At 39.0% G+C, this 15834-nt stretch overlaps 1 protein-coding gene across 2 annotated transcripts; it reads left to right on the forward strand.

Moving 5' to 3' along the window:
- The first annotated feature begins 337 nt into the window (after positions 1-337).
- LOC130930410 (serine/threonine-protein kinase NIM1-like) lies at positions 338-12319 on the forward strand. 2 transcript variants are annotated; one of them, XM_057858357.1, is made up of 6 exons: positions 338-2006; positions 2133-2171; positions 2254-2529; positions 7642-7910; positions 8194-8910; positions 9774-12319. In XM_057858357.1, exons 1-6 carry the CDS (start codon positions 1952-1954, stop codon positions 9783-9785), a joined length of 1368 nt encoding a protein of 455 aa, XP_057714340.1. In that variant the 5' UTR covers positions 338-1951; the 3' UTR covers positions 9786-12319. The 2 variants fall into 2 exon arrangements, with proteins under 2 accessions (XP_057714340.1, XP_057714339.1); XM_057858356.1 differs by lacking the exon at positions 9774-12319 and having other exon boundaries at positions 340-2006; positions 8194-9098.
- The last annotated feature ends 3515 nt before the right edge of the window (positions 12320-15834 follow it).

A 15834-nucleotide genomic window follows, 5' to 3' on the forward strand; every position in this document is an offset into this window, starting at 1 on the left:
TACATAGTGACGAAAGCTGTGTGGTTGTTTAAAATCCACATCATGTAAATGTATTTGTTTTTTGTTTGGTTTGACAATTAAATCCAACTGGGAATGAATGTTAACAGCTTGAACCATCTTTAAAAGAACATTTCACTGCTCCTTGCAGTCAAAGCAACAACAACAACGACAACAACAAAAAATCATCTGAATGACAGGTTAATTTTCGGCAAAATTGGAAATCGTCTTCCTTGTATCTCAGAAAACTAATGTGACAGCATTAAAAAAAAAAAAAAAAGCCTTATTATGTGAATTAGAATCATATTTTTAGACGATTTGACTATATACAACAATGTGGCAAAGCGCAGATGATGAGAAATTAGTCTTTTAATCTTCTGTTTAGCCTTGCCTGTCATTATAGCTCTCTAGCGTCCCCAGCTGGAGGATGACGTGGGCAGGGTCACAATTTCAGCTGATTTAGAATTCAGCCCATTGAGGGGGATGATTCAGAACGAGAAAAATTGCGACAGAGAGCAGCAAAAGGTCATTGTTTCAATCTCTCTACTCCAGTATTTTTACAGGATATTCTTTTTATCCAGGTATTTGGCCGCAATTGCTAAATCAATGGTATGGTCATGACAAATAGCAATATTGTGCTAAATAGAATATGAAATACTAAAAATGCATTTATTCAATACAACAGGGCAAAATTACTGCATAATGTTCAAAGCTGTCGACTTCTTGCACCTCCCGAACGGTATTTTATGCCACCGGATTTAGTCAGGCTTTTGTCATTTCCCAGCCCTGGCTTCGGAGATGGAGAAAAGAGCGTAAACAAAGCAGGAGGCGTGACAGCTAGCCGACATGCTAACCCAAACCGAGCGGCATTTTTTTTTTTCTGCAACGGGAAGGGGAAATGCCGAAAATGACAATTTACACAAAAACATCACAACTCATGTCACACACGGCGGCGGGGTTGATTGTCTTGACCGATCGGCCGGCCCACGGTAGAGGGCAGGCAGTGCTCGTTGCCGGGGAGAGAAGGGGAAACGCCGAAAATGTAAAAAAAACAGGAGTAGTATGATCACCCACAAAATGCAAGCCACCTCCCTATTAAAACGTTTACCATGATCCCAGCATTTGACATAATATAAAACACGAAGCTTACTCACTTAGTCATCCGTCCACTGGTCTCGTGATTGTCGGACTTGTTTTGCCCATCGCGGTGAACAAGAATCTTTTGGAAATCCAAAAAGCCTCATACCACTCTTCCTAGTGCAACAACAAAAGCCTGCAGCACATTGGACTGGCGTGATGTGAAAAATAAACAAAATTAATCCGCAAAATCAGCTGAATCCTCAGTCCACCTGCATGCTGTAAAACATTGGATATGTTTTGAGATGCCGACCCAGGAATGTCGCATTTGCATTCTTCCTCAACCCGAGACTGGAGCTGGAAGTCACTAATTTTCATGGCGCTGGATTTAAAAAATTGAAATAATAAAACGATGGCGTCCACACACATCCAAGCGGTCCATATCATTCAGGAGCATAAAATACCGCGTGAAATAGGAAATAAACTTGATTTTTGTTGTCATAGGCACTTTAGGGTTCATTAGCAATTCATACAGTGAAAGTTTTTCCATTCAATTAAGAGCCACTGTCAGCTTGGCGTGACCCAGTCACTTACAGCTCACACATAACAAAAGGATAATCCCACCAGCATGTCTCATCGTTCAGTTTCGGAAGCTTCTGCAAAGCCTCTCTGTGGTCTATGAAGGAGGAGACCGGATTACAGCCCTTAGGACATTACAGGCTGTCTCATGATCCCACCACAGTGGTGGACGGCGAGCAGCAACGACAGTGACACCTGAAAAGCGTTGGGAGATATGGGCAACATCACCTGAGAGTGCTTTCACACCAACTCTATTGCCTCCTCCTTCTTTGTAGGACTGTTGTTAACGAACGTCATTATGTATTTGAACAACAAGAACAGTGCAGAGCACAACAAAACCAACCTAAAATCATGTAAGTACATTTAAAGTGATACATTTGCAAGTATACATGTACAAATATTTTGACGTGAAATCTCTTCAGTCAAACGCTGCGCGTTCGTTCTAACTCTTACCACTTATCTGACTCCAACATTGATAGCTAAACGAAAGGCTTTAGCAAAGACTCCGAACAAAGCAGGTGTGTTTAAGCATGATCAATGTTAAGCAGGTTAGAGAAACATATTATTTCCCTCGAACTTTTATGTTCCTCTTCTTCTCAGGGGGTCCCCCTCGACAACACACGGAGAAGGTGTTAAAGCGAACATCCCGGAATGTCATGGAAAAGAGCAAGAACCCAGAAAGGAAGGAGAGCAGAGCTGAACATGAGGTAGTGCAGCACACTGCATTTTCCAAGGCGTCCCATGACCTGAGTCACTCAGAGAGAGTAATGGACGAGCTCACCTTTGGGCGACGAGTGGGCTTCTATGAACTCAGAGGGGAGATTGGATCGGGGAACTTCTCCCAGGTCCGACTCGGAATACATGACCTGACCAAAGGTGAGTCAGACTGTTAGGTTTTAGTTGTCCTTACTTAAAGACAGTAAAAGAGATTCCCAGAATGAACTACTGTTTGATTGTATGATAATGATTTCAGACTTGATTAAATAACTTCTATGTTCATTTCATGTTGAATATTCAGTTCCAAGCAGATTTTATGCCTTTTTTCCCCTTTGGCTTTCCTGTCATTTTACCACAAAGTGAGTGATGACAACCATAAAATAGGAGCTGGCTCATAAGCGGATTTTCAGTGGGGGGGACCAGGGGAGCCACGCCCCCCCGGTAGCCGAAAAGTGTCAATGCATATAATTGACTCTCCTATACAATATATGATTTCAAAATTAAGAATTTTCCGGTAAAATATTGTCTATAAAAGCTGTAAAGCAATAAAACAAAACAAAAAAAAAAGAATGAAATGAACAAAAAAAAATTTTTTTTTATAATGGGCCAAAATTATTTTTCGAGCAGATCATCTGACTTGCACCTTAGACCAGGGCTCCCCAAACTACGGCCCGCCGGCCAGACACGTCCCGCAGCCACATTTGGTCCGGCTCCCTGAACGAAAAAAAAAAAAAGAAACAATTATTATTATTTTTTTTTTTCTCAATAGTGTTATTTATTTCCTGGCTTTTTTCTGTGAAGAACTCAGGGTTATTGCGTTATTATCTATTTAATTAATAGTTTTATTATCATATTATATTATACAGTATTATATTATATTATATTATGTTATATTATATTATATTATATTATATTTAGGGCTGTCAAAGTTATCGCGTTAACGGGCGGTAATTAATTTTTTTCATTAATCCCGTTAAAATATTTGACGCAATTAACGCACATGCCCCGCTCAAACAGATTAAAATGACAGCAGAGTGTCATGTCCACTTGTTACTTGTGTTTTTTGTCTCCCTCTGCTGGCGCTTGGATGCGACTGACTTTATGCACCATAAGCATTGTGTAATTATTGATATCAACAATGGCGAGCTACTAGTTTATTTTTAGATTGAAAATTTTACAAATTTTATCAAAACGAAAACATTAAGAGGGGTTTTAATATAAAATTTCTATAACTTGTACTAAAATTTATCTTTTAAAAACTTCAAGTCTTTCTATTCATGGATCGCTTTAACAGAATGTTGATGCCATCTTGTTGATTTATTGTTATAATAAACAAATACAGTACTCATTTACAGCATGTTGAATGTATGTATCCGTCTTGTGTCTTTCCATTCCAACAATAATTTACAGAAAAATAAGGCATATTTTAGAGATGGTTTGAATTGCGATTAATTACAATTAATTAATTTTTAAGCTGTGATTAACTGACCCCGGCCCCTCATCAGAGAAGGGAAGGGTTATGTGGCCCTCACAGGAAAAAGTTTGGGGAGCCCTGCCTTAGACGGTCATTTGTATGCTTAGCCAAAACCACTCGAGGACCGAAAAGGCAAGCTGGAAAGGCTATACGTAATTTTTTATTAAACTTAAGCTTTCAAAGCGACAACAACTACTGAGCAGGAACCGAGGATTGAAAATGTGGACCGTGAAACGCTAGAGACCACTGTCAAAATGGTGAGCAAAGTTTCAATTTGCCCACTAAAGACGCTAATTGTACAACAGAGCCACCACCGGTGTCTTGCCAATATAGTTACCCCCGTCAAAAATTGTGTCCCCTGGCCGCATTAGGTATGATGAGGGTTGTCGACTTAAACAATTAATTGAAGCCAGAAAAGGACCACAGTTATATATTTTGGGCATCGACAGTAAGAACAGTTATACAGTGCCCTCCATAATTATTGGCACCCCTGAAAAAGATGTGTTTTTTAGCTTCTAATATTTTTTTTTTATTCAAATAATATGGCACCTTAATGGAAAAAAAGAGAAAAATCCAACCTTCAATACAAGTGCATTCATTCAGTGGGGAAAAAAATCCCACATAAAGAAAAAATTATGTGACATCAAATAATGTGTGTCACAATTATTAGCACCCTGGTGTTAATACTTTGCACAACCCCCTTTTGCCAACAAAACAAGGTCTGGGGACTGAGATGGCCATGGGAGGAGCTTGATTTTGTGTCTGGTGAACCCTTTCTGTGTAGATTTGGCCATATGTTTAGGGTCATTGTCTTGCTGAAAGACCCAGTGACGACCCATCTTCAGCTTTCGGGCAGAGGGCATCAGATTTTGATTTAAAATGTCCTGGTATTTCAAAGCATTCATGATCCCATGCACCCTAACAAGGTTCCCAGGGCCTTTGGAAGCGAAACAGCCCCACAGCATCACTGACCCACCCCCATACTTCACAGTGGGTATGAGGTGCTTTTCAGCATGCGCATCTTTCGTGGCACGCCAGACCCACTTTGAGTGTTTGTTGCCAAAAAAGCTCAATCTTGGTCTCACACAAAAATACACACGGTCCCAGGCTTCAACTGGGACCGTGTGCTTTGGTCAGATGAGACCTTGTATTGAAGGTTGGATTTTTCTCTTTTTTTCCATTAAGGTCCCATATTATTTGAATTTTAAAAAAATATTAGAAGTAGGGCTGTCAAACGATTAACATTTTTAATCGAGTTAATTACAGCTTAAAAATTAATTAATCGTAATTAATCGCAATTAATCGCAATTCAAACCATCTTTAAAATATGCCATATTTTTCTGTAAATTATTGTTGGAATGGAAAGATAAGACAAGATGGATATATACATTCAACATACGGTACATAAGGACTGTATTTGTTTATTATAACAATAAATCAACAAGATGGCATTAACATTATTAACATTCTGTTAAAGTGATCCATGGATAGAAAGACTTGCAGTTCTTAAAAGATGAATATTAGTACAAGTTATAGAAATGTTATATTAAAACGCCTCTTAATGTTTTCGTTTTAATAAAATTTGTAAAATTTTCAATCAAAAAATAAACTAGTAGCCCTATTCTGTCCTCAATGTGTGTGAGTACACAAATTGACAGATAGCGAACATAAGTTCCAAAAAGAAATCAGACGGTGTGGCAAAGTTGCATGGGCTTTACTGAAGTCATCTCTTTTTGACAGGAGCACGTTTGTTGTATTTTTGTAAAACTGAAAATAACAAGGCAATGTGTCAATAACTTGCATAAATCACAAAATAACATAAAATGTACACACACGTGTCCATTTGAGCAGTAGCACTAGCCAATTAGCTCACAAGCATCTAACAATGTAACTGCATTTCACCATATATGTGAACAAATTCAAATACACATCATCAATAACTATCTAATGCTCATGAATATAAACAAAGGAGGAATATAACTCACAAGCGATGCATGTATTAGACACAAACAGTGTGATGGGGCTATGAGAACTGCCACTGAATACTGGATGCGGACGTTAGCTGGTCTGAATAGCACTGTCTATTAGAGCCTAGTTCGGGCCTAAAAAATCCAGCCCGACCCGACACGGCCCGCTGGTATTGAGGCCCGACCCGGCCCGAGCTCGATCACTTAACTAGATTTGCAGGCCCGAGCCCGAAAAACCCGATTTTTTTTTTTTTTTTTTTTTTTTTGAGTGACGCGGAAAAAACGCAGGAGCAGCAATTTATTTTCATTTCTTCGAGTGTGCAGAAAAAAACGCAAGTTTTCTTAATGTTTAAATAATCTACATATTTTTTTGAGAATTATCAAAGCATTCACACAACGAAATAACGCTGGGAAAGTTTGTTAAACATATTTCTGAGTGTGTGGGATATTGTTCTCACATGGACGCGCCTCTCTGACAAGGAAATAAAAAAGCGGCCGGCGCCACGGCGTTCGTGCACACGCACAAGCAAAAGCGCAATACAGAGAGCCTGCTCTCCATTTATTTATTTTTTTTGGAGTGACGCGGAAAAAAACGCAGCAGCAGCAATTTATTTTCATTTCTTCGAGTTGGCAGAAAAAAACGCAAGTTTTCTTAATGTTTAAATAATCTACATATTTTTTTGAGAATTATCAAAGCATTCACACAACGAAATAACGCTGGGAAAGTTTGTTAAACATATTTCTGAGTGTGTGGGATATTGTTCTCACATGGACGCGCCTCTCTGACAAGGAAATGAAAAAGCGGCCGGCGCCACAGCGTTCGTGCACACGTACAAGCAGAAGCGCAATACAGAGAGCCTGCTCTCCCAATTTTTTTTTTTTTTTTTTTTTAAATAATTTATTAGTCCGGCATGGCGGCCCGACTCGAACGTGAATGCTTAAAATGTGGGCCCGACCCGACCCGAATGTCGGGTCGGGTTCGGGTTCGGGCACAAAATCTAACCTCTACTGTCTATTAGTGTGAGTTCGCGTCGACATATAATCACGTCAGAAAAGCGCGCCGAAACCCAAATAATCAGCTGCACTGAATCGCCAGCAGAGGGCGACATTACGCCACATAACATATTCAAGTCACACCCAAGCGCCAGCAGAGGGCGGAAAAACTCCATAAAACACAATTAACAAGTTGGCCTTTCACTGTACTGACATTTAAATCTGTCTGAGCGGGCCTAGTGCGTTAATTGCGTCAAATATTTTAACGTGATTAATTTAGAAAATAATTAACGCCCGTTAACGCGATAATTTTGACAGCCCTAATTAGAAACTAAAAAACACATCTTTTTCAGGGGTGCCAATAATTATGGAGGGCACTGTAGGTCATCCTACGAGTAAAACAGTGAATTATTGCCTCTTTTAACGTTCAGTACATTAGTCACTGTATACGACAGAAAAAAAAGTTTTTTTATGATGGATGTGCCATGTTTTAAAACCTCGTAGAAAACTACATCACCAAAACACGGAAATCAAGCAAATCCATGCAGTGCAGTGGCTCCACCCAGACTGGGGTAATTACACTGGCACGACACCGGTGGGCGTACCATATTCAATGGATGACGATCTTGGCGAAATATATAGCCAAAGCAGACTGATTTTAGAATTCCCCTCAAGAATGATGGGAAACAAAAAAATACTCATTTTCAACTTGTTATTATAAACTTGTAAGTTAATTTTATTGCACTGCGTTTAGGGGTCATCAACATATTGTGCCCCCCCTGCCCCGAAAGTCAAACTCCGCCTATGAAGTTGATATGTAAAAAATGTTTTTTTCAGAGCGAGTGGCGGTGAAAATCCTGGACAAGGCGCGCCTGGACAAGTGTTCCCAAGTGCTGTTCGCCTCAGAAATCTTGTGCATGGAGAAGCTTGTGCACCCAAACATCGTGCGTCTCTACGAAGTAGTGGAGACCAACAAGAGGCTTTATCTGGTCATGGAGTACGCCAGTGGAGGGGAGCTTTTCTCACGCATCTGCACTAGGGGGCGCCTCTCCGACAGGGAGAGCAAGCTGGTGTTTGCTCAGCTGCTGGCAGCAATCAAGCACATGGTAAATGTCACTCACACAAGGAATGATACAAATGTAATATTTGTCCTTTAAAATTCTGATTTGGTATTATGTTATGCGTATTGTATTTTGTATTGAATAAAAAAAAAATTCTTAGCCTTATGGTGCTTCTCAAACAATCATCCGTTTGTCCTCACTAGGATCAAAGGCTAACTGAAGCCTATCCTTAATTATTTATTGTACCTTTCTCATATGTATGTGATATTTGTGGCTTTCCTTCTATTCTTTTAGTTTACTAACCTAACCACATGTCCTCTCACGGCAGCATGACAGCAACATCGTACACCGTGACATGAAGGCGGAAAATGTGTTGTTCACTAGCATGTGCTGCGTCAAAGTGGGCGACTTCGGCTTCAGTACATGGTGCCGCCCCGATGACGTGCTGCACACGTTCTGCGGCTCCCCGCCGTACGCCGCGCCCGAGCTCTTTGGCCGCTGTGGTTACGTTGGCCGCTATGTGGACATGTGGGCTTTGGGCGTCCTGCTCTACTTTATGACCACTGCCACCATGCCCTTCAGAGCCACCAACACGAGTAGGCTGAGGCGCTGCATTCTGCAAGGCTCCTACAGCATCCCCTCCTATGTGCCTGGACCCTGCAGGGAGGTCATCCGGGGCCTGCTGAGACCAGTGCCCGCGGACCGCATCAGCGTGGCTAAAATCATGATGGGCGAGTGGATGAAGGGTCTGGACTACCCCGAAGCGTATCTCGCTTGCCGCCCTACACCCTCGCACCTCGCCGTGCCGTCCACAGTCCTCAGCTCAGACGACCTGAGAGTCAAAGCGGCGCTGGAAGAGCTGGGCGTCACAGAGCGCCACCTTCTGGACAACAGTCGAGACTTGAGGAGCCCCGTCACCGGTGCCTACCGGATCCTGTTGCACCGCCTCCAGAGAAAGACGTCGGTGGAAGCAGCGGGCTATGGTTACGTGAGCATGACGGAGACGCGCAATAAACTCAAGCAGCTGGACAAACGTACTTCTGCGGTTTGTATCCTCATGTAAACCCTCTGCATGCTTTCCCTCATTTAGTCCAGCGTTCAATAGGAGGAAATTTCGTGTATTTGGCTTGAATTTACAGGTTTTTTCTGTCACTTGGGTACATTTCTCAGATCAGAACTGAAATTATCAAAACATTGCTCAAAATTTATTATCATGGGACCATATTTAATAGTCTCACCCCCCACAACATTTCGGCATTTGTTGATTGCATATGTCTTTACATGCAACATGTTCTGATAATATGCCAAGCATGTTTCTTCACATTTCCATTACTGTTTTCTAAATCTGTCCTGAAATGGTAAATTGCTCCCAGGTGATTCTAGATTTCCTCTACTGAAGAGAAGCATGAAATCAACCAATGACCAACAAGTTCTCTGAAATAGCTCGAATGTAGCATGATATTTTTATACATAGGACATATGTATATAGCTAGAACACAACCTTACAATGTTTGACAATTGAAAGACAAGAATTTGGATTGGGTCAACAGCCAGAGAGAAGACAAAGAGTGGGGGTGCATGGGGGTGGAGTTGGGAGGTGAGGCAGAAGAGAACATATGCACGTTCCTGATGAGATAATAACAACACTTGAACCCCTTTCACAAACATATCCCGGTAAATTCCCGTGTAAGGTGATGCGGGATTTACTCGCGTCATTGCTTTTACGTATGTAGAGATATCCCGGCAATGACGCGAGTTGGACACTTTCACAGGCTTGTCCCGTGTTGCCCACTGGCGCTCTCAGTGCAGGGAGGGCTGCTGGCACGATTTTATAACCCGGACATTACGTCATTTTTGGTCAGCATTGGCTGTCACAATGTTGGTCAAATCCTGTTTTTTTTTTTACAGAGCTGTTTGTAGGAGCGTTCCCGACATTGTAACTGCAGCCAATTCAAGCTCATCAAGACTGTATTTAAGCCCAGGTGATCCAAGAGAAGGGTGCCGAGATATTAACTTGATGGGCACTTGTTTTGAAATCCCCTATGTTGTGCTGGTATTTGAGTGTATTTGTTTTGTTGTCTTATTGGCTCTCTGCCTACCGCTTAGGTTAGTATCATTGATCCCCATCGATCTGCTGTCACGGACCCATTGTGTTATTCCCCCTTTTCCGCGATCGCGTGTATTTTTGTTTGTATTTAATAAACCCTTGAACTTTTGTTTGTATTTAATAAACCCTTGAACGCGTCCCTCAGTTGTTTTCTGCTTTGAGGTACAACCTTGTTTCCGCAGTTGCGGTACCTAACATCGGCAACAAAATAAACCACACATTTCCAAAGATGGACGATAGAATCTCTTCCTCGGTTCTACGGTCCAGTAGCAATTTAATTTCGTTATGTTTTCCGTTTAATTCGGCTATTTGAGCTTGCTATGTTGACAATTGCGATATTTATTTACCGCTTTTCGTCTTACTGCGAAGAAAGAGGAAGTGACGATCAGCCAATTTAACGCTTGCTTTCACATAAGCCTCGTCCTGGGACTTTCCCGGGCATTTTACGAAGACGCGACACGTGAAATGTTCGCGTAATCTTCGTGTCAGTGTACCTGGGAAATTGCGTTCACGTACATGGGCTGCATGTTTAAATCCCGGGATTTTCACGGTGTTTCGGCATGTGTGTGAAAGGGGCTTTGTAGACCGTGTTCTCAATCATGGCCTTACAATGGCTGAGGCTGGTAGGAAGAAGTGCAGTCAAATGTTGGGAGAACAATTTCAATCACATTTCTACTTCTTTTTTATTTGAATATATTCTAATTATTTTTCTTTGTGCTGCACAGTGCTGTCTTTTTCATTTCTGTATTGCAATGATGTGGTCTGTCAACAAATGTTGTAATTAGAGATGTCCCGATCGATCGGATCCGATCACATCATTTTCAAAGTATCGGAATCAGCAAAAAAATATCGGCCATGCCTTTTTTTAATATATTTATATATATTCATTAAATTGTTTTCTAATTGTATTTAACGTTACGGACATATGTTATACTCATCCAGAGTCTTTAGTTTAGGCTTAACGTAGGGTTATCAAAAATAACCCGATAATGGCGGCAAGTAATTAATTACAAAATGTGTCATGTTAATTTTAACACTATTAATATCTGCGCTGCACAACCTTCTCACTTATTATCGCGCTCAATCTGTTATGAAGCCATTTTACGTGTATAGAGAGATACTAGACAGCGCATAATGAGTAGACTGAATTATGGCACCCTTTCAAACTGTACTGTAATTGGCTAATACCTTGTGATCCCTCACCCTATGATTAAATTTATCATGGGATACAATCTGTGGAAGCAAAGTGGGAATAGATCTTTGTCTTAACACCTTAATTTATTTCCCAAAGCAGAGAAGATATATCCATTGGTAGCACGACGCACAGTCATGGTTTTACTTCCCATCATGGTTCCACTTTCCCATCATGCATTGGGGCATGCTGCAGTATCATTTACTGAAAGCTCAACAAATACACTAGATGGCAGTATTTAGTCACAATACACAAAGTCACAAGTCTTTCTATCCGTGGATCCCTCTCACAGAAAGAATGTTAATAATGTAAATGCCATCTTGAGGATTTATTGTCATAATAAACAAATACAGTACTTATGTACTGTATGTTGAATGTATATATTCGTCCGAGTTTTATTCATTTTTTTCCTTAATGCATTGCCAAAATGTATATGATTGGGAAAAATTATCGGGAATTATTGCTTTTTTTTGCTCCCGATTCAATTCCAATCGGATCGGGAAATATCGGGATCGGCAGATACTCTAACTAAAACGATCGGGATCGGATCGGGAGCAAAAAAACATGATCGGAACAACCCTAGTTATAATCAGTAAAAATGTAAAGTAAGTCTTGTCCAGTCTCTTGCAAGCAATTTACACCCTCCCATGCACACTAAGGTGTAACTTATAGTTGACAATAATTGTCATCAAAACTTTAGCCATCTTTTCCATTAGAGCATCTCTCCAGAATACACTCTTATATTGACAACAAGACGAAGCAATTTGACTGTCTTGTTCGAACGCAATGACACAAGGACTATCATTCTGCTAGCACGGACATGTTCATTGACACAGGATCTCATTTCAAGAGATGGATGGAGAATGATTTTGAGGAAACTGGATTTTGCAGGTAATCCATTGTGTTTTGAATCTTGTACTAATTGTTTTGAGAAATGCACAAATTGTTATGCAAATGGTAAGGATGATTCCAGAAATGTACCAAAGCAACTGAGAAATAGCCAAAAGAAACCAAAGCATAGATTTGATTTTTAATTTTTTTTGCTTCTAGACATACCTTTGTTTATAAGTTTCTAATTTTTAATGAAAAACATAAATACACAAAACTATTATACAGTAATTCAATTACTGTATTTTAAGAGAATGAGGAAATTCTAAAGATGCACGTTTATTACAGATTTTTAATTTTTTAAATTTTTTTTTATAAAAGTGTATTTTGTTTTTATAAAGTTTTGTCTTTGCAAATCTTTTTCGGGCATATTTTAGTATTTTCTTTTTTGTATTAGTAATATAGTAAGTAATTTGTTTTTGTGTATATTTATAAGTGGATGGAAACATACACCAGACAGAAATAAATAAAAATCAAAGATTAATATCTATTTGGATTATTTATTAAAAAATGATTGAAGGGAAAGTCTGAAAGGTAAAGATACATGTATTTTAAACCAATATGATGAATATTACAGTATTTCTTTTATACATATATTTTAAACCAATATGATGAATATTACAGTATTTCTTTTAAAATGTGTTTTAAAATATTTGGGGTATTTTATTTTTTCTAATATTAGTTTTAGTGTTAGTAGTACTTAAAACATTTTGATATATTTCTTTTCAATCGGCTTTATTGTATTCTTAGAATAATAATACATTTATTTATTTTAGTTTAGTTTAGTTTAGAATAGAATGGAATCCCTATTGTCATTGTAACGTACAATAAAATCAAAGTGCCAAACCAGTAAGTGCTGAAACATTCGAGTCATATAAAACCATCAAATATATCATCAATATATAATAAAATAAAATAAATAAACACACACATAATGCCATATCTGACACATTGCGCAATCCTCTTTCCCTGAGCAGCCAGTGTTGCATATTTTATTTATTTAGTGCCGTTATTGCCTCCGGATAGAAACTGTTTCTGATTCTGTCTTGCCCTACTTGTGATTGATCTGTACCGCCTGCCTGACGGCAACAGCTCAAACAAGGAATGACCAGAGTGGGAGGGGTCCTTCAGAATGTTTTTTTTTTTTTTCAAACAGCAGGAGTGGTACAGATCAACCAGAAAGAGGAGAGGGCGAACCAGTGGTTTTCTGGGCTGTGTTTATGACCCTCTGGAGCATTGTTTTTGGCAGCCCTTTTAATTTTCGTCTTAGTCTTTTGGACTGTAATACTTATTAGTCTTAGTCATAATTTAGTCATTTCAAAATGTGGGTGTGTCTTCGTCTAGTTTAAGTGGACTTTTACTCAAAATGTTTTTGTCTGTAAAATTAATGAATTTTAAATATATAAATGAAGGTTTCCAAATATTTTGAATGAATATTTACAGACGAGCACACATTGCAGCGTCAACAAGGACAACGCCAACTTGGTGATAATACGCACTCAGCAGGGAAACATGATATTACAGTGATCCCTTGTTTTGTGCGCCGTGATAAGTGAAAACCGCAAAGTAGTTTTTTTTTTCCCTGTGTTCAATGTATTTATTCAGATTTAGTATTGGAAAGAGATAAATATAAGACATGTTTAACTGAAAAAAATTAAGATAATTAAAAAAAAAAAAAACTTTTACGCATATGGCGGAAAACACTCCAGTGACTTGAAGTGCCGCTCTGAGACCCCCAATTTAGCCAACTTTAAAAATTGTCCGATATGCATGTGTGATACATCATTGGAACGCTTAAAATCTCAATTTTCTGGGGAATAAAAATTTTGAACAAGAGGGCTTTTTTTTTTTTTTTAAATGTTTTTTGAACAGCAAAACCCTATCTGGAGGCCAGAGCACGAAAGAGCAGGATTACAGACGCCATGACTTTAATGAGATATTATGGAGTGCTGAACTTATTTTGATCCAAAAACTCCATGTAGCATGTATCACTGAGTGTCAAGACACAGCTGTGAATGGCCACAGCTGGATATTTTGGGGATTTTATGGGTGAAACATGGCAGTTTAACAGGCGTCGCGATGCAGAAATCGCAGACATCAAGGAGTGGTCGAGTTTCTTTTTCATATATTTACCCTTATAAACTTTTTTTTTTTCCAATTTTTTTTTGTTTTGTTTGGGTCGATTATTTATCACCTGAAATACCAGCGAAAATGTGACGGTAATAAAAAAACAACAACAATTAAGCGATAGTTATGAGGTAGATATCTGTGACTTTTTTACAGACGCCATTTTTTTCATTGTGACATAATTTGTTTAAAAGTTTAAAATATGCAGGTGAATAATTTTTTTGTGTTTTTTTTTTTTTTTTTTTTTTTTTACAAAATATGAGACATCAATTTATGATTCTAAGCTAAAAACGACAGACATTTTGAATAATAAATATAATTAATTACCTTCGTTTTACGGCTGGGTTGAAACAAAAGCTGTTGCGCGATGTCTGTAAACGGGGTTTTCAGGGTAAAACGGACAAATTAAAAATAGTTTGGGGGCTTCATGCGCCATGAATCTGCTATGGCAGCATATAGACATGTTGTTTTGTCAAACACAACAGTTGTTTTGGCTTCAAATACAGCAATTTCTTTTAAAGAGGAGTGCAAGAGCAGAAACTGCTTTTTCAGTCTTGTCTTTGTTTTCCGCCATATACTATATATTTTAATAAATGTTTTTTAAGAACTTCAAATGTAATAATTATACGTTTTAAACATGTTTCTATCCAACCAAATTATTATTAAACAAGAATAAAATAGAAAAATGCTTTGCTTTATTAAATGCTTTATTGCGTGAGTCCACTCAAATCCGCTCAAGCTGCTCACTTACAATAAGTTGCCACAGCAACTGTTTAACAAGTTAAACGATGATTGATGCATGCGGCGCTTTTAAGTTTTCGGCTTTCAGGCATTTCTGACAAAATCAAATCTTAACGTCTGTCAATTCGTTAACTTTAATAAGAGACTCCATTGCACTGCCTGACCAAGAAAAGGAGCAGAAGGGAGAGTGAGACTACGTGATCATATCGGAATAGCTCATCTGTAATTATTTATTTATTTTTTAATCACTGTACTTTTAATTAGTTATACCCACCTAGAAGCCACAAACTATATGTTAAAAAAAAAAAAGTCCCAGAGTTTAAGAGGACACGCGGCGTTAGCATTATGCTAATGCAAACGTGAATGCTATGCTAACGCTATGATTTATATTTAGTGTGTGATGATCACTCAGCACAGACCTTTAAAAGTTAAAAGCAACATTGCATGTTCTCTCTTGCAAATGCCAAGACTGGAGAAGACACCGGTGAGTTGGGGGACGCAGCACGTCACATGAGTGACACAACGAGACACTGCGATGCAAACTAACTACACATTAAAATGTCACACATTGTGAACATGTGACAGACATTTTGTCTCGTCTCCTAAAACGAAAACTGGCCTTCGTCTCTTTATGTTGTCGTCTCCCTAAGACACGTTTTTAGCTCGTTATTGTCTCGTCATTGTCATGAAAAAGTGTTTGCAAACGAAATATTTTCATTATAGTCATCGTTGACAAAAAACAAAACAAAAAAACACTGCTCTGGAGTGCTTTTCTCTGAGCCACTGTGCAGCTGGTGAACCACACACCTATAGACCCTACTCACATGACGTCACAACCACGCCTCCGCGCCACGTTGTCCGTCTACTTGTCGTGTATATGCATTACCGCTACGTAAATTCCTCCTATTATGGCG

Source organism: Corythoichthys intestinalis, chromosome 14 (assembly GCF_030265065.1).
Source record: "Corythoichthys intestinalis isolate RoL2023-P3 chromosome 14, ASM3026506v1, whole genome shotgun sequence".
Lineage (NCBI taxonomy): Eukaryota > Metazoa > Chordata > Actinopteri > Syngnathiformes > Syngnathidae > Corythoichthys > Corythoichthys intestinalis.

Coding starts and splice junctions, on each gene's coding strand:
- LOC130930410 (XM_057858356.1), top strand. CDS start 1,952: ATGTATTTGAACAACAAGAACAGTGCAGAGCACAACAAAACCAACCTA. Junction 2,007..2,132: donor CAAAACCAACCTAAAATCAT/GTAAGTACATTT, acceptor CAACATTGATAG/CTAAACGAAAGGCTTTAGCA. Junction 2,172..2,253: donor AAAGACTCCGAACAAAGCAG/GTGTGTTTAAGC, acceptor TCTTCTTCTCAG/GGGGTCCCCCTCGACAACAC.